Source organism: Neocloeon triangulifer, unplaced genomic scaffold, assembly GCF_031216515.1.
Source record: "Neocloeon triangulifer isolate White Clay Creek 2 clone unplaced genomic scaffold, ASM3121651v1 ptg000014l, whole genome shotgun sequence".
In the NCBI taxonomy this organism is placed as follows: Eukaryota; Metazoa; Arthropoda; class Insecta; order Ephemeroptera; family Baetidae; genus Neocloeon; species Neocloeon triangulifer.
In genome coordinates, this window is record NW_026775556.1 from 12881411 (window position 1) to 12902469 (window position 21059).

General features: G+C 36.0%; 1 protein-coding gene and 2 long non-coding RNA genes across 13 annotated transcripts in view; 2 read left to right on the forward strand and 1 right to left on the reverse strand.

Annotated features, from left to right (window-relative positions):
- LOC132202030 (cyclic AMP response element-binding protein A-like) overlaps positions 1–3275 on the forward strand; it is a 47978-nt gene extending 44703 nt beyond the window's left edge. Inside the window, exons 6-10 of one of the 4 annotated variants that reach the window (XR_009442334.1) lie at positions 41–184; positions 280–492; positions 572–668; positions 730–842; positions 900–3275. Coding sequence is in view for 1 of the 4 variants with exons in the window: in XM_059628664.1 (XP_059484647.1) it covers positions 41–184; positions 280–492; positions 730–747 (375 nt within the window). In the remaining 3 variants the exon portion in view is untranslated. Of the gene's footprint in view, positions 1–40; positions 185–279; positions 493–571; positions 669–729 lie in introns of all 4 variants that reach the window. The other 3 variants (XR_009442335.1, XR_009442333.1, XM_059628664.1) reach the window with 3 other exon arrangements.
- LOC132202031 (uncharacterized) lies at positions 50–16891 on the reverse strand. 7 transcript variants are annotated; one of them, XR_009442342.1, is made up of 7 exons: positions 11298–11508; positions 7818–10645; positions 5006–7717; positions 4740–4905; positions 4237–4371; positions 4039–4149; positions 50–3909 (listed from the first exon to the last, which is right to left on the reverse strand). It is a non-coding gene; the product is annotated as an uncharacterized LOC132202031 (long non-coding RNA). The 7 variants fall into 7 exon arrangements; XR_009442337.1 differs by adding an exon at positions 11515–11599 and having other exon boundaries at positions 51–3909; positions 4237–4905; positions 11298–11422; XR_009442341.1 differs by lacking the exon at positions 11298–11508 and adding an exon at positions 16755–16891 and having other exon boundaries at positions 51–3909; positions 4237–4905.
- Positions 16892–17627: 736 nt separating this feature from the next.
- On the forward strand, positions 17628–20929 carry LOC132200989 (uncharacterized). 2 transcript variants are annotated; one of them, XR_009442228.1, is made up of 3 exons: positions 17628–17770; positions 18014–18110; positions 20001–20929. It is a non-coding gene; the product is annotated as an uncharacterized LOC132200989 (long non-coding RNA). The 2 variants fall into 2 exon arrangements; XR_009442229.1 differs by having other exon boundaries at positions 20004–20929.
- Positions 20930–21059: the final 130 nt, after the last annotated feature.

Here is a 21059-nt window from a genome sequence, read left to right on the forward strand (position 1 = left end):
AACTGCATTTATCAGGAAATTGAATTTCACATATTTGCAGAAGGGCACAACTGGTATGTTGTCATTAACTGAAGAGGAGAAGAGGACCCTCCTGGCCGAAGGCTACCCCATTCCAACCCGACTGCCCCTGACCAAGGCGGAGGAAAAGTCACTGAAAAAGATCAGGAGAAAAATCAAGAACAAGGTAAATTTTTTTCTGTAAACATAAAAATTTTATTAAAACAAATCAAGTTTTAATTATTGCTCTTCTTATTAATTCCAACCTTATGCAATTTCCAGATCTCAGCCCAGGAGAGTCGACGCAAGAAGAAGGAGTACATGGATGCGCTTGAGAAGCGAGTCGAGAACCTGCTTAATGAGAACTGCGAGTACAAGAAGAAAATTGAGTCTTTGGAGGGCTCCAACTCAAATCTGCTCTCGCAACTGCACAAACTGCAGCAGCTCGTCAACCAAAACAACGCATCAGCACCTCGCAGCAGAGCATCTGCATCGGTAAGCTAAGAAGACAAATTTTTTTTTCTGCAATTCTTTTTTTTGCGTGGCTTTTGCTAATTGTGTGCGCTTTTTGTAGTCCACGTCTCACCACTTCACGAGGAATTCATTAAAATAAGTTGTGACCTCACCTGCACATTTCAACTAACCATTCCATCCACTGTATAGTCTTCAGGGTGAGTTTGTCTCGAAACAAAATATTCCTCAGTCAATTACAATAAAATTCGATTGTTTCAGGTTTGGCCATCACTGTAAATAATTCATCAAACATCTCATAACTAGTCTTCCGTCCTGTATAAATCATAATATGGGAACAAACAAAAGGGCAACTTTGGAGCCAACCTGAACTGGTAAAACTTTGTCCGCGAGGTTTTAAATTCAGTGGCTGAATTTAAGCTCTTTCGCAGGCAAAAGCTATCCCAGTTCACCACTCTAAAACATTCCACGGAATTTATCAAAGATCCACTACTCAAGAAAGACATCAACTAATACACTAAAGTGGCATGGACTTGTTCGAGCAATGGGCAAACTCGCAAATAATCAAGTGCAATCAATATATAATTTGTGTTATAGCGTCAAGATTTTTTTGTAATTCGTTTTAAGCACGGTTTGATTTGTTAATTTTATATGAAATGTACAGCCTGTGTGTGAGCACGGGACATCCATTATTCCATTCATTATTTAAGAATCATAAAATGTGTATGATAGGTTTTAAATTGTAAGGCTAGCTCACTTAATTATTATGTTTTTCTGATTTTAAACCTGTTACGCATCAAGAACGGTAACACACAAGGATTGCCAAAACTGCATCAGTTTTGCTTATTTTAAAATATCATGAGATATCAAATTCATTCAAGACGACACTGTTCGTACTTTTTTTGACATTTTTCAATTCACGTGAGTTTGTTTTGTTTTTCCATACAAGTTATGTCTAGTCTTGCTTGTTTTGTATGTGGAGAAAGATATGAGAGGCGGAGCAGATTAGACAAATTTAGAAGTGACAAACGGAGAGCAGTGTCGTAGTGTACGGAGATGAGGGGAAAGTGATGATTCCTAATTATTATTGCCTTATTACCAAGACACAAATGAACGGATAGAGAAAATGTACATATTTATATAATGAGAGACAAAATCAAGAGAAATACGTCGTTGATTTTAAATCACATTGTTATAACCAATGATATATATCCATGTTAAATTATTATTACACAATGCATTGAGGGAGGTTGTGCCGGTATACGCGGGGCTAGAAAATTCAGGACAAAATGATGCCACAATGTGACATTCATGCAACTCTTTTGTGCAGAATTTACAGCTTGCCATGGTCTGTCCAATCGGCCGAGCTCCCATTTAAAGCAAAACTTTAAGGTCGGTGGCTGGGTTGAGACTTAAAAAAACTTTATAAAAAGCAGAGTCAAAACTCGTTATCACACATTCATAATCGATTCAACTAAAATCTACTCTTATATTGCTTTAATTTAAGAACTGATGATGAATATCAACACAGATTACTTAACACGATTTACAAGGGCTCGAGAGCGTTTCGCCCCGATATATTTTTAATAAGCCTATATACATATATGATACATACATTAAATGCATAATTACATACATTAAATGAATAGAGATATATACAGCCGTGTTGCATACACATTCATGATTGTGGCCGTTTAGGGTTTAGTCGGTGCTAAAATGACTGAAACACAAATTAATTATCCATTCCTTGAGACTGGGACAGAAATCAATTTTCAACTCTCGATGCTGAAAGTAAAATGTGTCTGTCTCCGAGAGCTCCAATACAATTGTTGAAGAAGGAAACTGATTGTCAATTAAAAATCTAACAAACAGCTAATCAGGCAATTTTCAACGTGTCTATTAAATGTCTATTCAACACTCAGCAGCAGCTATAATGCTTTGTTTTGAGAACGAAATCTTCGTGTCTATATTGTGCAGAATAGCCAAATGTTAAAGAAGTGATGCAAGGATTATAAAAACGATGAGCGCGGCCTAAATTGAATTATCCAGTATGATCGAAAAAATATGAACTAAATTTCCATAATCAAACACCGACTGTTTTAATTTAAATTTTGAATTCATTTCGTTTAAAAGAGTGCGTGTTGTTTTTCGTACTTGTCTTTGTCTAGGCACCTCTATTTTTGCGCTTATGTTGTTATTTTAATATTTGAAATTAAGTAACCGCCAATTTCATACTTTCCATGATAAGCATTTGTTTTTTTAGTTTTTGACGCGTTCGTACTTTTTTTTTGCGATTTTGAGGATTTTTACCATACACAATTAAGTTGCTCAAAGCACACCTTTCTGTCTCATAACGCTGGTTAAATTTCAAACATCCGGCCTGTTTTGAATTGTTTTCGTGTTCGAGTGTCAATCATTCGTTCATAATTTAATATTCATTACCCATCCCCAAAAATATATGCAGTGATCAATGGCTGAAAATTGTCATTCATGATGTCAATTTAGCTAAACAGAGGAACAAACTACCTAAGTTTTAAGAGAGTATAACATAATTTTGTTGCTCCGTTTTCTCACAAAACAATTATGAAGGTGATGTAGACGTTCTTTTGAATCGCAGGGGATTTTTAACAAACTCTGTATTTATCGTCCTATACAAACCAGACAACTACATCATAGTGTCACACAGCTCTGTATGTTCTACTTGTAACTGTCAGAATGTAACCAGGATTCATTATTGTATCTCGTGCTGGTATGTTGTTTTCAATGCAATCAATGAATTGAATAAAAGGGTACAAGTGAAAAAATTACGCTTTCAGTTTTTCCTTTCACACTTTCATTGACCCATCTTTAAGGGTTTTTTATTAATATCGTATAATCTATAGATATCAAAAATAGTGTGTATTTATAAAAATGACAAATGTTGTGTGTATTTGATTAAATCCTTAAATCTGCAGTTGACTGATCAAGTATTCATCATGCAGTGCATTATGTGTGCCGTCTTTGAAGGCCTTCTTCTTACACAGTTTGCCGCAGTACCACAACTTTGGCACACTGGTGTTGTCAATGTCATCCCTGCACATTCGGCAAAGTTTCAGCTTGGCGCCCATGTAGCCCTCCCAGAGACCGCACACAGCGCAGATCTTCTTTCTTTTCGGCGCATTTTCCTCTTCCTCTGCCGAGGGGAACAGGAGGCACCTGATGGTGTGCAGGAAGGCATCAACGTCGCCATCCATAAACTGCTGGACTGTCTCTCGGACCAAACTGCCACACTCGATGGGCACCGAGTAAGGAGGAATGTGACCTTTGGACACCTCCATGTCTCTCTTGCGGAGCTGAGCAAAGATCTCGCTGAGTTTAAGTAAGTGAAGCTCGGGATTCACTTTAGCATTGTCGGTCATAGTGTTGCAGTACCTCCCCGAGTGATACTTGTCCAAGCAGAACCTAGAGGGTGAAAAACTAAGGTTTAATTTCAATATTATAAAATCAAAATTCTTTATTAACTGAAAAATTAAAATTATTATTTGTACTCCGCGGCGTAAATATAAAATAAAAATAAAGATTAAATCTTACCTAGCAGGGTTATCATTTGACTGTTCCAGAGGTGAAAGAATTTCATTATGGCCAAGTAGAAGAAGCAAACGGGAATGTCAGCTTCCTTCCAGAGATGAAAAAGGCTAAAATCTCAATAAAATTTTCATCTCACTTAACATGGCCAGAGTCTGATGCAAGTGTGAATTTAAATTATATATGTTCAAATCAAGATTATACCTTCTTATCCGCTCAGGGGTGAAGAGTTGGCTCCTATGCAGGACGCTACTCTTCCTCATCATCAATGCTCTGCTCAAAAGAAAAAACTTAAACAAATCTTATTTTCCTTGGAGACCCCAGAGCTGGTTTTGTAAGCTGCAAAATTGCACTATTTTATCTTCAGAAGACAAATTATCAACCATTATTTGTTAATATTTGAAACAATCCTGCAAAAATTTTGTTATATCTGATATCCTATCATAGTTTTTCAATTTTGGATCATAATTTATATTTCAAATGTATTTAATAGGCATGCATATAAAAGGACGCTGACATCAAACCTCACCGCAAGGTAAGGTTTGAGTCAATTTAGATAGTGAATTATTTTTCAGAAGTAAATAATAGGCAAGCGTATAAAAGGACGCTACATCAATACTCGCCGCAAGGTAAGTTTTGAGTCAAAAAGTCAAGTGAAAAAATTAATAATCAATTAAATTAACTTCTTAGTATAAAAATTAAGTAACAAAAATAGCTCAGCCTGTGTGTTTCTTTTCGTGTGTCGTTCACCGTCACTGCTACACTCAAACTTCTGTTCCTTTTCTTCCTTCTTTGCGGTGCTCCCTGCTTGAACCTGATCTGCTGATCTGGGCGATCATGTCCAGGGTTTCGATCACACCTATTCAAGGTGATCTGCAAAATGCGAAGGATCAGGATTAAAATACAACAGTTTGCCTGCAGAAGAATTTTTCCTCATTTCATTTATATACATATGTTCAAATCTAGCTTATACCTTCTTTTCGGCTCTGGGGTGAACAGTTGGCTCCTTTGCAGGACTCACTCTTTCCCATCATCAATGCTCTGCCCAAAAGAAAAAACTTAAACAAATCTTATTTTCCTTCGAGACCCCAGAGCTGGTTTTGTGAGCTGAAAAATTGCACTGATTTATCAAATTCATAACATTTTTACCTTTCAATAAAATCCCAAATATTTTTCATTTCAAAATAACTAGGATTTTTCAGCACAAGCTCCTTTGACAGGTGCAGCGCCGTTGAACCCACATTTACATTTTATAAAATCCAGAACATTTCTCGATTCAAAAAAGCTAGGATTTTTCAGCACAAGCTCCCTTGACAGGTGCAGCGCTGTTAAACCCACATTTACATTTTATCAAATTTATATCATTTTTACCATTCAATAAAATTCCAAAAATTTCTCGATTAAAATTAACTAGGATTTTTCAGCACAAGCTCCCTTGACAGGTGCAGCGCCGTTGAACCCACATTTACATTTTATAAAATCCAGAACATTTCTCGATTCAAAAAAGCTGGGATTTTTCAGCACAAGCTCCCTTGATAGGTGCAGCGCCGTTAAACCCACATTTACATATTATCAAATTCATAACATTTTTACCATTCAATAAAATTCCAAAAATTTCTCGATTAAAATTAACTAGGATTTTTCAGCACAAGCTCCCTTGACAGGTGCAGCGCCGTTAAACCCACATTTACATTTTATCAAATTCATAACATTTTTACCATTCAATAAAATTCCAAAAATTTCTCGATTAAAATTAACTAGGATTTTTCAGCACAAGCTCCCTTGACAGGTGCAGCGCCGTTGAACCCAAATTTACATTTTATCAAATTCATTACATTTTTACCTTTCAATAAAATCCCAAAAATATCTCGATTAAAATTAACTAGGAATTTTCAGCACAAGCTCCCTTGACAGGTGCAGCGCCGTTGGACCAACATTAACATTTCATAAAATCCAAAAACTTAAACAAATCTTATTAGAGACCCCAGAGCTGGTTTTGTAAGCTGCAAAATTGCACTGATTTATCTTCAGAAGATGAATTATCAACCGTTATTCGTTAATATTTGAAACAATCCTGCAAAAAATTTGTTAGATCTGATATTCTTTCATAGTTTTTCAATTTTGGATCATAATTTATATTTCAAATGTATTTAATAGGCATGCATATAAAAGGACGCTGACATCAAACCTCACCGCAAGGTAAGGTTTGAGTCAATTTGGATAGTAAATTATTTTTCAGAAGTAAATAATAGACATGTATTTAAGAGGACGCTGACATCAAAACTCGCCGCAAGGTAAGCTTTGAGTCGATTTGGGCACTAAATTATTTTTCAGAAGTTAATAATAGACATGTATTTAAGAGGACGCTGACATCAAACCTCGCCGCAAGGTAAGGTTTGAGTCAATTTAAATAGCAAATTATTTTTCAGAAGTAAATAATAGGCAAGCGTATAAAAGGACGCTGACATCAAAACTCGCCGCAAGAAAAGCTTTGAGTCGATTTGGGCACTAAATTATTTTTCATAAGTAAATAATAGACATGTATATAAGAGAACGCTGACATCACACCTCGCCGCAAGGTAAGGTTTGAGTCAATTTGGATAGTAAATTATTTTTCAGAAGTATTTTTCAGAAGTAATAGGCAAGCGTATAAAAGGACGCTGACATCAAAACTCGCCGCAAGGAAAGCTTTGAGTCGATTTGGGCACTAAATTATTTTTCAGAAGTAAATAATAGACATGTATATAAGAGAACGCTGACATCACACCTCGCCGCAAGGTAAGGTTTGAGTCAATTTGGATAGTAAATTATTTTTCAGAAGTAAATAATAGGCAAGCGTATAAAAGGACGCTGACATCAAAACTCGCCGCAAGAAAAGCTTTGAGTCGATTTGGGCACTAAATTATTTTTCATAAGTAAATAATAGACATGTATATAAGAGAACGCTGACATCACACCTCGCCGCAAGGTAAGGTTTGAGTCAATTTGGATAGTAAATTATTTTTCAGAAGTAAATAATAGGCAAGCGTATAAAAGGACGCTGACATCAAAACTCGCCGCAAGGAAAGCTTTGAGTCGATTTGGGCACTAAATTATTTTTCAGAAGTAAATTATAGACATGTATATAAGAGAACGCTGACATCACACCTCGCCGCAAGGTAAGGTTTGAGTCAATTTGGATAGTAAATTATTTTTCAGAAGTAAATAATAGGCAAGCGTATAAAAGGACGCTGACATCAAAACTCGCCGTCAGGTAAGCTTTGAGTCGATTTAGACACTAAATTTTTTTTCAGAAGTAAATGATAGACATGTATATAAGAGAGGACGCAGACATCAAACCTCGCCGCAAGGTAAGGTTTGAGTCAATTGCAATAAAAAATTATGAATCAAAACTCTAAGTATTATATGTGAACTTGGGACGCTGACATCAAAACTCGCCACAAGGTAAGTTTTGAGTCAAAAAGTCAAGTGAAAAAATTAATAATCAATAACTTCTTAGTATAAAAATAAAGTAACAAAAATAGCTCAGCCTGTGTGTTTCTTCTTGTGTGTGTGTCGTCACCGTCACTGCTACACTCAAACTTCTGTTCCTTTTCTTCCTTCTTTGCGGTGCTCCCTGCTTGAACCTGATCTGCTGATCTGGGCGATCATGTCCAGGGTTTCGATCACACCTATTCAAGGTGATCTGCAAAATGCGAAGGATCAGGATTAAAATACAACAGTTTGCCTGCAGAAGAATTTTTCCTCATTTCATTTATATACATATGTTCAAATCTAGCTTATACCTTCTTTTCGGCTCTGGGGTGAACAGTTGGCTCCTTTGCAGGACTCACTCTTTCCCATCATCAATGCTCTGCCCAAAAGAAAAAACTTAAACAAATCTTATTTTCCTTCGAGACCCCAGAGCTGGTTTTGTAAGCTGAAAAATTGCACTGATTTATCAAATTCATAACATTTTTACCTTTCAATAAAATCCCAAATATTTATCATTTCAAAATTACTAGGATTTTTCAGCACAAGCTCCTTTGACAGGTGCAGCGCCGTTGAACCCACATTTACATTTTATAAAATCCAGAACATTTCTCGATTCAAAAAAGCTGGGATTTTTCAGCACAAGCTCCCTTGACAGGTGCAGCGCCGTTAAACCCACATTTACATTTTATCACATTCATAACATTTTTACCATTCAATAAAATTCCAAAAATTTCTCGATTAAAATTAACTAGGATTTTTCAGCACAAGCTCCCTTGACAGGTGCAGCGCCGTTAAACCCACATTTACATTTTATCAAATTCATAACATTTTTACCATTCAATAAAATTCCAAAAATTTCTCGATTAAAATTAACTAGGATTTTTCAGCACAAGCTCCCTTGACAGGTGCAGCGCCGTTAAACCCAAATTTACATTTTATCAAATTCATAACATTTTTACCATTCAATAAAATTCCAAAAATTTCTCGATTAAAATTAACTAGGATTTTTCAGCAGAAGCTCCCTTGACAGGTGCAGCGCCGTTAAACCCACATTTACATTTTATCAAATTCATAACATTTTTACCATTCAATAAAATTCCAAAAATTTCTCGATTAAAATTAACTAGGATTTTTCAGCACAAGCTCCCTTGACAGGTGCAGCGCCGTGTAACCCACATTTACATTTTATAAAATCCAGAACATTTCTCGATTCAAAAAAGCTAGGATTTTTCAGCACAAGCTCCCTTGACAGATGCAGCGCCGTTAAACCCACATTTACATTTTATCAAATTCATTACATTTTTACCTTTCAATAAAATCCCAAAAATATCTCGATTAAAATTAACTAGGAATTTTCAGCACAAGCTCCCTTGACAGGTGCAGCGCCGTTGGACCAACATTTACATTTCATAAAATCCAAAAACTTAAACAAATCTTATTAGAGACCCCAGAGCTGGTTTTGTAAGCTGCAAAATTGCACTGATTTATCTTCAGAAGATGAATTATCAACCGTTATTCGTTAATATTTGAAACAATCCTGCAAAAAATTTGTTAGATCTGATATCCTTTCATAGTTTTTCAATTTTGGATCATAATTTATATTTCAAATGTATTTAATAGGCATGCATATAAAAGGACGCTGACATCAAACCTCACCGCAAGGTAAGGTTTGAGTCAATTTGGATAGTAAATTATTTTTCAGAAGTAAATAATAGGCAAGCGTATAAAAGGACGCTGACATCAAAACTCGCCGCAAGGAAAGCTTTGAGTCGATTTGGGCACTAAATTATTTTTCAGAAGTAAATAATAGACATGTATATAAGAGAACGCTGACATCACACCTCGCCGCAAGGTAAGGTTTGAGTCAATTTGGATAGTAAATTATTTTTCAGAAGTAAATAATAGGCAAGCGTATAAAAGGACGCTGACATCAAAACTCGCCGCAAGAAAAGCTTTGAGTCGATTTGGGCACTAAATTATTTTTCATAAGTAAATAATAGACATGTATATAAGAGAACGCTGACATCACACCTCGCCGCAAGGTAAGGTTTGAGTCAATTTGGATAGTAAATTATTTTTCAGAAGTAAATAATAGGCAAGCGTATAAAAGGACGCTGACATCAAAACTCGCCGCAAGGAAAGCTTTGAGTCGATTTGGGCACTAAATTATTTTTCAGAAGTAAATGATAGACATGTATATAAGAGAACGCTGACATCACACCTCGCCGCAAGGTAAGGTTTGAGTCAATTTGGATAGTAAATTATTTTTCAGAAGTAAATAATAGGCAAGCGTATAAAAAGACGCTGACATCAAAACTCGCCGCAAGGAAAGCTTTGAGTCGATTTGGGCACTAAATTATTTTTCAGAAGTAAATGATAGACATGTATATAAGAGAACGCTGACATCACACCTCGCCGCAAGGTAAGGTTTGAGTCAATTTGGATAGTAAATTATTTTTCAGAAGTAAATAATAGGCAAGCGTATAAAAGGACGCTGACATCAAAACTAGCCGCAAGGAAAGCTTTGAGTCGATTTGGGCACTAAATTATTTTTCAGAAGTAAATGATAGACATGTATATAAGAGAACGCTGACATCACACCTCGCCGCAAGGTAAGGTTTGAGTCAATTTGGATAGTAAATTATTTTTCAGAAGTAAATAATAGGCAAGCGTATAAAAGGACGCTGACATCAAAACTAGCCGCAAGGAAAGCTTTGAGTCGATTTGGGCACTAAATTATTTTTCAGAAGTAAATGATAGACATGTATATAAGAGAGGACGCAGACATCAAACCTCGCCGCAAGGTAAGGTTTGAGTCAATTGCAAAAAAAAATTATGAATCAAAACTCTAAGTATTATATGTGAACCTGGGACGCTGACATCAAAACTCGCCACAAGGTAAGTTTTGAGTCAAAAAGTCAAGTGAAAAAATTAATAATCAATAACTTCTTAGTATAAAAATAAAGTAACAAAAATAGCTCAGCCTGTGTGTTTCTTCTTGTGTGTGTGTCGTCACCGTCACTGCTACACTCAAACTTCTGTTCCTTTTCTTCCTTCTTTGCGGTGCTCCCTGCTTGAACCTGATCTGCTGATCTGGGCGATCATGTCCAGGGTTTCGATCACACCTATTCAAGGTGATCTGCAAAATGCGAAGGATCAGGATTAAAATAAAACAGTTTGCCTGCAGAAGAATTTTTCCTAATTTCATTTATATAATATATATGTTCAAATCTAGCTTATACCTTCTTTTAGCTCAGTGGTGAACAGTTGGATTAATTCTCGCAAATCAGTGAAATCAAAAATTTAGTGCGTAAATACGATAATATTTTATCATTTTTTTTAAATCGCCTGAGATAAGTCATGGCTGTCGCAAAATGCGCTGAACTCCGACTGAATAAGATGAAATTTTAAAAGGTTTGGATTTCACGAAAGCCGGAAAATCAGACAGCAACAAAAGAGATTTTGATCTTGATGAGAGAGAGAAGCGAGCTAGCAACTTAAGGAGAGTAAAATGGTTTTACTCTCCTTATAGCAACTAGCGTGATGGGAGAGTCAGAGAGACATGTAGTGCAGATCGGATCGGCTTGAACATGTTCTGACACGTTCAGCAAGCGACAGCGTCGGCGCGCCGCGCTGGAATGCAGGCAAGGCTGGATGCCGCCATGAGAAGTGAAAAGCATTGCATTCCTTGCAAGACACAAAGCAAGCGACAAAGTTGCCCACGGCACGGCACATCGGCGTAACGGAGAGCGAATGTTAAAATGGATTTAGGCGAATATTTGGTCTCTTACCTAGCTCCGCGTCAATCGGCGTGTGCAGGTTGGTCGAGTGTCTAATGGCCGCCTTCGACATGAGAGTAAAGAATGACAACCGAAACCGAATGACGCGCCTAGGCGATTAGGCGGGTTTGTCAACACTGGTCAACATCGAAATTTTTACCGGCAATAATTAACTTAAGTTAAACGACTGTAAAACTGTCCACGAGACAGACTGCCGAGCCTTTCTTACCCCTGATCAAATCTTAACTCAATTGACATTGACGACGGATCGCATCGCATTTCGCAAGACCAACTCGATGGCTGTTGTGACTTGGGAGAGGGAGAGAGAATAAAGATGGATGATTTGGCCAAGGTTCCGCGCTGAAGCAGTGGTACCAACTGCTGTCTATAATAAAATCATACCGCAAGCTTTAATTTAATTTTATAATTGTGAGTAGATTTTTAATTTATGGATAAATTCAAACTGAAATAGCAAAGATGGCAGAATGAACGATGTATAAAATATATATTTCAAAATTAGAGGCTTGACAAGAAAAATTAATATTACTCAAAGGCTAAAATAATAAAATTCATTTTTCTATAACGTAACACTTTGAACTCATTTTTCTAGTTTCATTAACTTTTTCTCTAAATTATGAATACAATTTTTTTTCTTCAAAACGAAATATCCCTTATTGTTATAATTTTTTTTTTTAATCGACAAAGCACGACAAAGAGGGGAATCTCTTGAACTTGAACTTATCAATTTTTATTTTATAATATAAAACAAATATTGCTTTGTCTGGATAAATCATTAAAATTTTACTCATTGATGATACGATTTTCTACTAAAAAAAGTAAAGTTAATATCAGATTGTAACAAATAATTGTCAGAACATGTTTGTTCTAAAAATCATCAAAATTATTATATTTATTACAATATTTAAAAATATTTATATACACAAGTTAATTTTTCTTGTCAATTCTCCAATTTTAAATTATATTTTTGCATCGTTTATTCTCCCATCTTTGCCATTTAAGTGTAATAAAACCATAAATTAAAAATCTACTCTCAATTAAAAATGAATTGAAAGCTTCCGCGCTCCAACACAATTAACGTTCCCACCACTGTGGAGTGTGTGTGTGTGTCTTTGTTTAATTAATGCCATTATTTAGTAATTTAGTTTGTTTCAAATTCAAATAGAGTTTATCGTGTGACGCGCGTTTACTGATTAAGACGTTCGCGAGCGCTGGACGACGATCGCTATAAATTTCATTGCATTTAAATTTGATAGGAGATGGTTATTGAAATTGCAAGAAGTCAAATGTGCAGTATTTTGGTTGAAGCGGTTGGAAGTATTTCTATACTTTACAGGCCTGTTTGGGCAGAATTAAGGGGTTATTAAATTAGTTACTAATAACAATTTTCAAGAATAGTTAATTTTCTGATGGATGTTATTTTCTTCAATAAAAGATCATAGTAGAAAAAAATACATACATAATATATTCCAAGAGTGGTGTCATCATCACTGTCATCCCTTAAATTATTAACATAATTTTCACCGAAACTGGCGATAGTGCCGATAGTGGATGATTTATTATCTTTATTTTTAAGAGGATAGGTCATTAAGAAGTTTAGTGAAGAATCAAGCGTATGAAGCATAATTATACAATTTTTTTTAATAAAACCGGGTGCTGGTGGATGCTTATATAAATAAAAATTTCTTTCGCACTGCTTTTGGAGGAAAGACGCTATCCATCATAATTCAGTCAGAGTATATTCATGAAAATGTCAAAATTGAAATTCCACATTTCACATAGTCAAGATATATGGCTAATTTTCCTGGAAGGGGGGGGGGGGGCAATTTTGGCTGCGTGTCAGCGCACAAGAAAAATAATAAAAGGGCGCCAACGTTCCGCAGCATCCTCGAGGAAAAAAGAGGCGACGTTTTCATTTAGACGGAAAAAACTTATATTTATAATTAAGCCAAATTTAGAGCGGGACTTGGTCTATTATTTTTTGTGACAGCTCATTTATGTCGGAGGTCAGGGCCACGATAATGCTGTATCAGTCATGTTAATGGTGGCCGCAATTAATGTGTAATAAAGAAAATTAGCGCATAATGGCAGCAGAGCGCCAACAATGAGCTCTTCCTAATGACGGCAATCCAAAAATGACCCGGCAAGAAAAATACCCAGACACGAGAACAAAACGCGACCTTTAGTTTTCCTCTGCATTAATTTCGTTTAAAACGAGAGCATTTTTTTTATTTTGCTAACCCAGGGAAAGAGTACCATAGGAGAGATATTACTATCATGACCTCGACTTTTACGGCCTGTGACACACACGACGAGTTTATTGTGTGCTCGGCGTGCAAAGTGGTGCCGAATAACGAGGTGAAAATTGGTGCAAATTCAGTTTCAGTCTTAACGTAAGTAAACATTAAAAAAAAGATTGGGAACTTATAAAAGCTTTTTAATTTTTAATATTAAGGTGCAGGTTGAGTGTAAGAAATTGTATTTTGGGAATTTTTACCCAAACAAACTGAAGAAAAAATAATATAAATAATCCGCAGAGGAATCAAATGCATTTTGTGGCTGAAGAGACAATTAACTTTAATTTAAATTTATCTGGTCAAATTAATTGTTGGTGGAAAAAAAATCCTTCTAAGAATATAAACGTAAGTTTCGAGTAATTTTTCAGCTTTTGGCGAGCGTTTCTTCATTCTGTTTGGATTTTCTTGTGGGGATTTGTTGTGTTTTGTCTGCTGATTGAATTCTGTGCGCGGCCAGCCGGCGCCACAGGGACAAGAAAATCGCTGTTGGTGAAAGAAAAAAAAAGCCACCCACTCTGCCGCCGCACTTGAAAAAAAAATCCATAAACCGGCGCGCAAACTAAGGAGAAGTGGCGGCAAATAAAAAAAGGCGACTCCCTTCAGAAAAATAATTTTGTTTCCTCACCCCCCAGCCGACAAAGGAGCGCTAAAAGAAGAAACACAATTTTCTCTATTTCAACCTGAACGGTTCCAAATTGAATAAACATTGCTCAAACTGGCTCAAACTTTTAAAACTTGACTTGAATTCTTAATTTAAATTTAATTATTCAATCAAATAAGATTTTTTTATTACACAATTAACATCTTAAAAAAGTCTATCAAGTTCCAAATTTAAATTCAAACCTACCCTTTTTAGATAAATTCTCCTACAAGATTTAATTCAAGCAAAGTTTTCAATTAATATGGGTCTTTGATCATTTTAAACTTGAAATTGTTAAAGAAAGAGTTCAGTAATCACTTTGAAGGATAATTATCAAGAAAAATTTATATGGAAATGAAGAGATATGGCTTCTCCTCGTTAATAAAATTGTTTTTTATTCAAAAACAAATGGCTCTATCAGTATTGGTCGCGGTCCGCAACCCTATTATTTCATGAGCAAACGCTGCGCGCGGCGTGGCCGACCACGGGGGCGCCGAAAGATGTAGGGCACATTATGCGCTTTCGAGAAAAAGCTTTTCCTCTCTCAAAAAAGACATCCATAGGTTGGCAGTTGGGTTGGTACTTGATTTTGACAGTTTTTAGATTTTAATTTTGGTGGTGTTTTTCGATAAGCTAATTTTTTTTGCATTTTTCCTGCTCATGAAATAGGGTTGCAGACTGTGACCAAAACGGGTAGAGAATTTTTGCAACGAGGAAAAAGCCCGATCTCTTCATTTCCATGATTATTACCTCCAGTGCCAATTTTTTCAAACAAGAAAAGTAATTTTCTCATCCAAGGAAAGAAAAAATTTTCTTGTATGAAATAGTCGCTTTTGAAATTTTTGATCTCTTTTTGGGCAAAAATTAACGAATTTGTAATAATTGACTTTGCGTCCTTGTATATCGCAAGAGCACAAGGGAAGAATTGGAAGAAACGAATTGAAAATTTGAGTTGTTTTGTTTGTTGGCGACTTGGCTGCAGGCATTTCCAATTTACAAAAGAATTTCCTGCGGAGTCCCGCAATAGGGCCGAAAAGAACAAGGCCGAAAACGGCTGAGCGGAACAAGGCCGAAAAGGAATAGGGCCGAAAAGGAACAAGGCCGAAAGCTGAAAAATAACCGATAATCGTGAGCGCGTTCAGCTCAGCAAACATTTAAACTGAAGATCCTTTGCGCGCCGATACCAAAATCCTTCATGCGGCCGTTTCGCATTGGAAAATTGACGAAAATTTAAAATTTTTTGTAGAATACTTCAGCAAAATATTCTTCATTTTAGACGAGACACATATCAGAAAATCACAGAAAATTTTATCTTTTTATTTTATTTAAAATTTAACTAAAAATACCCACATCGCAATTTTGACACATTACGTAAATTTTCACGAGGAATTGAATGACGATGTCAAATTTGACTTTTAGCTTGAGGCACATCTTCAAATTTGAGTTTGAATTTGAAATAAATGAACTACGATTTTAAAATTAATTAATTTTTGTAGATATTGATGAGAAAAATCCAACCATATCCAGATTGTCCCTGTGCGATCACGGAGCCGAGATAATTAAGTTTTTTTATTTTTTCAAAATGTCCCGTAAAACCCGCAATTTTGAAAATTTTTTGATAAAAATTTATGGAGTTTGCTTTCAAGTCATGAGGATTAAGCCACGAAAATTTCAGGAAGCCAGCATCAAATTTGGGGGTACCCAATGTGGTCGGCAAAAGAATTGCTCAAATCTAAAATATTCCTTCCAGCCACACATGAATTATTGGAGATATATCTCACAGGTTGACTTATAAGTACGATGATAAAGAAAATTGTGTGTCCTGGTGTTTTCTGAAACGTCCCGTTTCTTGTAGGGATGACGAGTTGACATAGCACGGTAATAGATGCTTTCCTAAAGAAACCGGTTCTTCCTTTTAAGTTTGCACCGGTATTTCGGCCTTGTTCCTTTTCGGCCCTATTCCTTTTCGGCCTTGTTCCGCTCAGCCGTTTTCGGCCTTGTTCTTTTCGGCCCTATTCCGGCACTCCTTTCCTGCCGATGCTGACTCGCTGGCAGAGGAGAAAACAAACAATTTGTTAGAAGGAGATTCGAATGCGCGCGATGAGTAGTTCCAACTTCCCCTTTATAAGTTGCAATCAAAGTCAGTGTGACCCTCCGACTATTAAATATCCATTGGCAAATGAGCCTTGCTATCGCAGAAAAAATATTTGAAAAAACAAAGAAGAATTTGAAAAAATACTAAAAAAATGTGCATCAAAAAGCAAGATTTTGACGCAAGTTATGCCGATCATTGAATTTTGAGCTTGTTTAAGTTATTCATTTATGCTTGCGGGGAAACGATTTCACAAAATTGTATACAAAACCATTGGAGACCCATATCAAAAGCGGGGGATCGCAATTCGCAATTAAATTGGGGATGCAAAACGATAATTGGTAAAAGTCGCGATTTATTTTTGTTATCGAAGCTGGGGTGGCCAAAGATTGAAAATCGGGAAGTGTCGAAAGTGAACTTACATTAGAAAGATGCGAGTTTCAGAAAAGCTGGAATACCAGGCAGCAGCAAAAGATGCAGCGGAAAACAAACGATTTTTATGAGAGTAGCAAACTCAAGCAAAACGCGAGTCGCGAGTGCAGCAGGAGCGAGAGTGAACTCTGAACTCAAGTGGCCAAGTGAGGGAGTGAGTGAAGCAAGCAGCGGGCGAGCAGCAGAGAGGGAGGTGCGCCCCCTACCGGCCTTTCCTTCCAAATAAATACATAAATTCTGCGTTGAAATTTTTAATTGAAACAGGAAAATTTTTCCCCTTAATCAATGAAGAAAAAACGAGGATATTATTTCAACTGTAATTATATAGTTTTAAATTCCTGATAATTTTAAAAGATTTAAAAATATATTTGATACAAATATAATTTAAATTGATAGTGTGTTAAAATATTTTATAATTAAAAACAATTTTTGCCTAAAAGTTAATTTATTTTATAAGTCTAAATCTCGTGCATGAACAAGATTAAGAATTGGAATACTCAGTTATTTAGAAATGCTCATTTTGTATAACTAAATATTAATCTACAATTAAATTAATTTAAAAAAATCAGAGTAGAATTTTTTTTATCGACACAGGAAAACATTAGGATGATTAGATTTTTTTGCTTTAAAATCACTATACTGTAGTAATCTCAAACGCTGCTAATTAAGCACTGCGCAAATCAGTCCGAGACCAACAATACTCGAGACGACCATCTGATCAAATCTCCCTTTGCGATCAAGCTTGAGACCGCTTGCGACATCTCTTTCAAGAGTTCCAAAATAGTCTCTTCCCGTTGTCTGCTTTTCGCTGCCTGTTGGCTACCTGCCTGCTCCAGGTGTGACGTCACGCGGAGGGTAGCGAAAGCAAGCGAAAGGAAAGGTTTTACGAAAACGAAACGAAATCGAGAGCGTTGTTATCTATTTCTTCAACAATGTGCATCTGTTGCCGTGATTGAGTTATTTTCGGCTACATTCCGCTTGCCAACAGTGCCGACAAGTGTTTCAGGTGAGCTTGAACAAAATTCGCACATTGAATTCGTTGACCCCTTCTGACAAACAATCAATTTAGCGTCGCGATTTGCAAGAATTCTTATCTCCTCGAAGTAAACAAAATTTAAAAACGATTTGAATTTTAAATTCTTTAATTTTTTCAGGAGTTTCTTGACTTATGCCGGCCTAATTAACATAACTTCAATCATTTTATCAAACATTGATCATTTGCTTAATCCTGACTATTGATGATTTTCAGTCTAAGCGCAGAACCTGGTGTTGAGTCCAATGTAGTTGCAGACCCTGGTGCAGAGTCCCAGCAGGCAGGAGTTGATATTGCAGGAGCGTCCAGCCAGGTCAGTGCCATTTTTTAGATTGCGTAGAGCGTTCATTATCAATAAATTTTACCCTGAAATCAGGCGACCTAAATTATTTTTCCAAAATCAATAAGTTTATATTTAGAACTTCTTGTAGATATTTGTTAAAGTACGTAAAATTATAGAACGTATTTTTCGCTCGATCCTGTTTATCAAAAACATTTTAGTTTGGGATTAGGAATGTTTAGATATATTTTAACGTGCTCTGCAAAATAATGTTCCAACAATTATTTCAAAAGCTATACATGAAACTATATTGTGATGGCTATGGGTGGGCAAAATTGTTGGTTTTTAGTCAACTTTCCCACCAAATAGTTTTTCAGTTCAATTTTCTTTTATTTTTGGGGGGGGGGGAGGCGTAAAAATCACTGTATCCACAAAGTAGCTAGAAATGATCATAATGACCTGTCCGACATTTTTAGACGGTCAGTAGAAATACCATGAATTTTTTGTTGTCAAATCGTTAAAAAATTGACACAAAAATTTCAATTATTTAAAAAAAAACATATTAGTTCAAACAATTTGACCTTTCGCTTAGACGCAGTGTCAATTTAGTCGGTTTCAAAATTGAATTTCAATTAACAACGTATTGTACTTTCCTTCCACACGTTGAAACGCGCTTAAAACAAAAAAAAAAGTCGCATTTAAAAAAAAAAGTTTAATGTTCGTCGTTTCCCATCCCCAGTGAATGTCTTGAAAACCTTGTATTTCAGTAAAACATTGGTGGACCATTATTCAAAATGGGCTGCGCTAGCGCTCTCCGAATAATACGCTCGCGCTCAATCGAAAAATTTGCGCTCGCACTCAGCGCTCTTAATTAAAACTTTCCGAATTCAAAATATATAAAAAAAATGTTGAATTAAAAGTTAATGAAATAAAAAATTTGATGTAACATAATTATTTTATATAAGTTTGCTTTTCTCTAGAAGATCATGAAATTCTATCATTTAAGAAATGGATTAAATTGCATAATATAATTGGTGATAATCATCAGACAATGAGGATAACATTTAGTATTGAAGGAAGGCAACTAGACCACGTAAAGTCTTAATTTTAATTAAGACTTTAATTAAAACTTTATCTTAAGTTAATTTTAATTAACGTAAGATTAATCTCTTTTTCTCACTTTTTGAAGAGAGTGTCTTCGACTGAGCAGGAACTAAATATAAAAATTAAGAAAGCTAAAAAGCAATAATTACAAATTAATTTGAAATTATCAATTAACCTAGCAAAAAGAAGAATGTTCCTTGAAATGAGCTTTGAATTTCTTAAATTAATTTAAATAATTATTCTTTCTGCGGCGAGAAAACAGCGGCTAGAAAACAAAGAGCGCATATAAGAGCGCTCGCGCTTTTTATAAAATTGCGCTCGCGCTCACTGCCTTGCGAGTCATGAAAAAGCTGCACTCGCGCTCAGAGCGCGTATCGCAGAGCGCATTATACGCTCTTGCCCACTGTGCCATTATTAAATAATGTTTTTATGCAAGAAGCTCGTTAAATAATTATTAAAATTAACATTTTGAACTACTAATTTTGCTTTCAATTAGTTTTATGATGCAACTAAAAGGGGCCAGGCCAAAACTGTAAATATGAAGCATATATACCAGAAATTTATGTCGCTCTTAACGTTTTGTGCCTGGATGAAATATTCATTGCAATATTAGATGAGTGCCTGTTTTGAAAGCGATTTATGATGATCATTTTCCAAACAACAAATATATGTATATAAAAAAACCTCATATTAAATGCAACAAAAACTATATAGCTTCAAATTTGATGCGATGGAGCGTCTGCTTTTTAGAGTGTAGAGGTTTTTGCTTCCTCCTGTTTTGCACGGAAATCTTTTACATTTTCTGATTTTTTCTTTTAGCAGATTTCAAAACAATGTAAGAGACGTATTAGGACCGAATTGAGAGACCAGGGTATTCTTCCAACGGTTCCTCAAGGAGTAAAAATGGAACATGGACGACATGGACGTAACAAAGTGAATCGAATGGGTAAATTGCAGCTGGTGAATTACGTTTTGCGCAACAGACATGATCCAGCTGTTCTCAAGTTCCTGAGAAGTAGCCAGAAAAAAATTGTAAAACATTTTCGAGGCGAGCTAGAGACCTTCTAAAGCTCGAGTATGTTGTGATCCCTGCACTCCTTAATTTATTTTATAAGTTATTTTATGTATATGCAACCGTCCAGTTGTTCTGTTAGAAAAACCAAAAATTATGATTATTTATAACATGACCCACGAAGGCATATATTGTCTTTATAATTTGTCATTAATTTTTCCTTCTTTTCATATTCGTCCAGAAACCACGTGACACTCTCTCCTTTCTTGTCACCAAAATTATGACGTCAGCGGGATTTTTTTTAAAACTCGAGCGCACCCCCCTGACTTGTCCTCTGATTTTGGCAAGTGTCTCGTGCATGCTCTGTGTCGTAGAAAAAGTTGCGAGTGATAAGTTAAGTGCAGGAACATTCGGCGCCACCTCACCTAGCGAGCTTGGAGTGCGGGTTTCTAGGGTTGGTGCCGGCACCCTGCCGGGCTCTGCCCATTTAAAATTTGAACACACCAGCGTGCGCCGCTCTGGCCGAATAAATTTTGCTCGCGGTTCTCGGACTTCGGTGCTGAGATGAGCGACACCGAAGAGTGTGCTTATAATTATAAGGATCAAAATCACGTGTGCCAAATTTTTTGGAATTTCGAGATGCATCTCAAGGTGTTTTTATTGTAAGCTGAATTTAAATTACCACTGTTTGATCGCATGTCTGACACTGATTTTTCGTACAATTAAAACAATAATTGTGGACCAAAAGTCCCTTTTTCATTTGAAAAACTCGCTCCTTTGACTGAATAATTTTAAGAATTGAGAGAAATAAATATTATAGTGGCGACCGTTCGGCTTGTGGAAATGTCTCGTCGGCGGACTTCAAG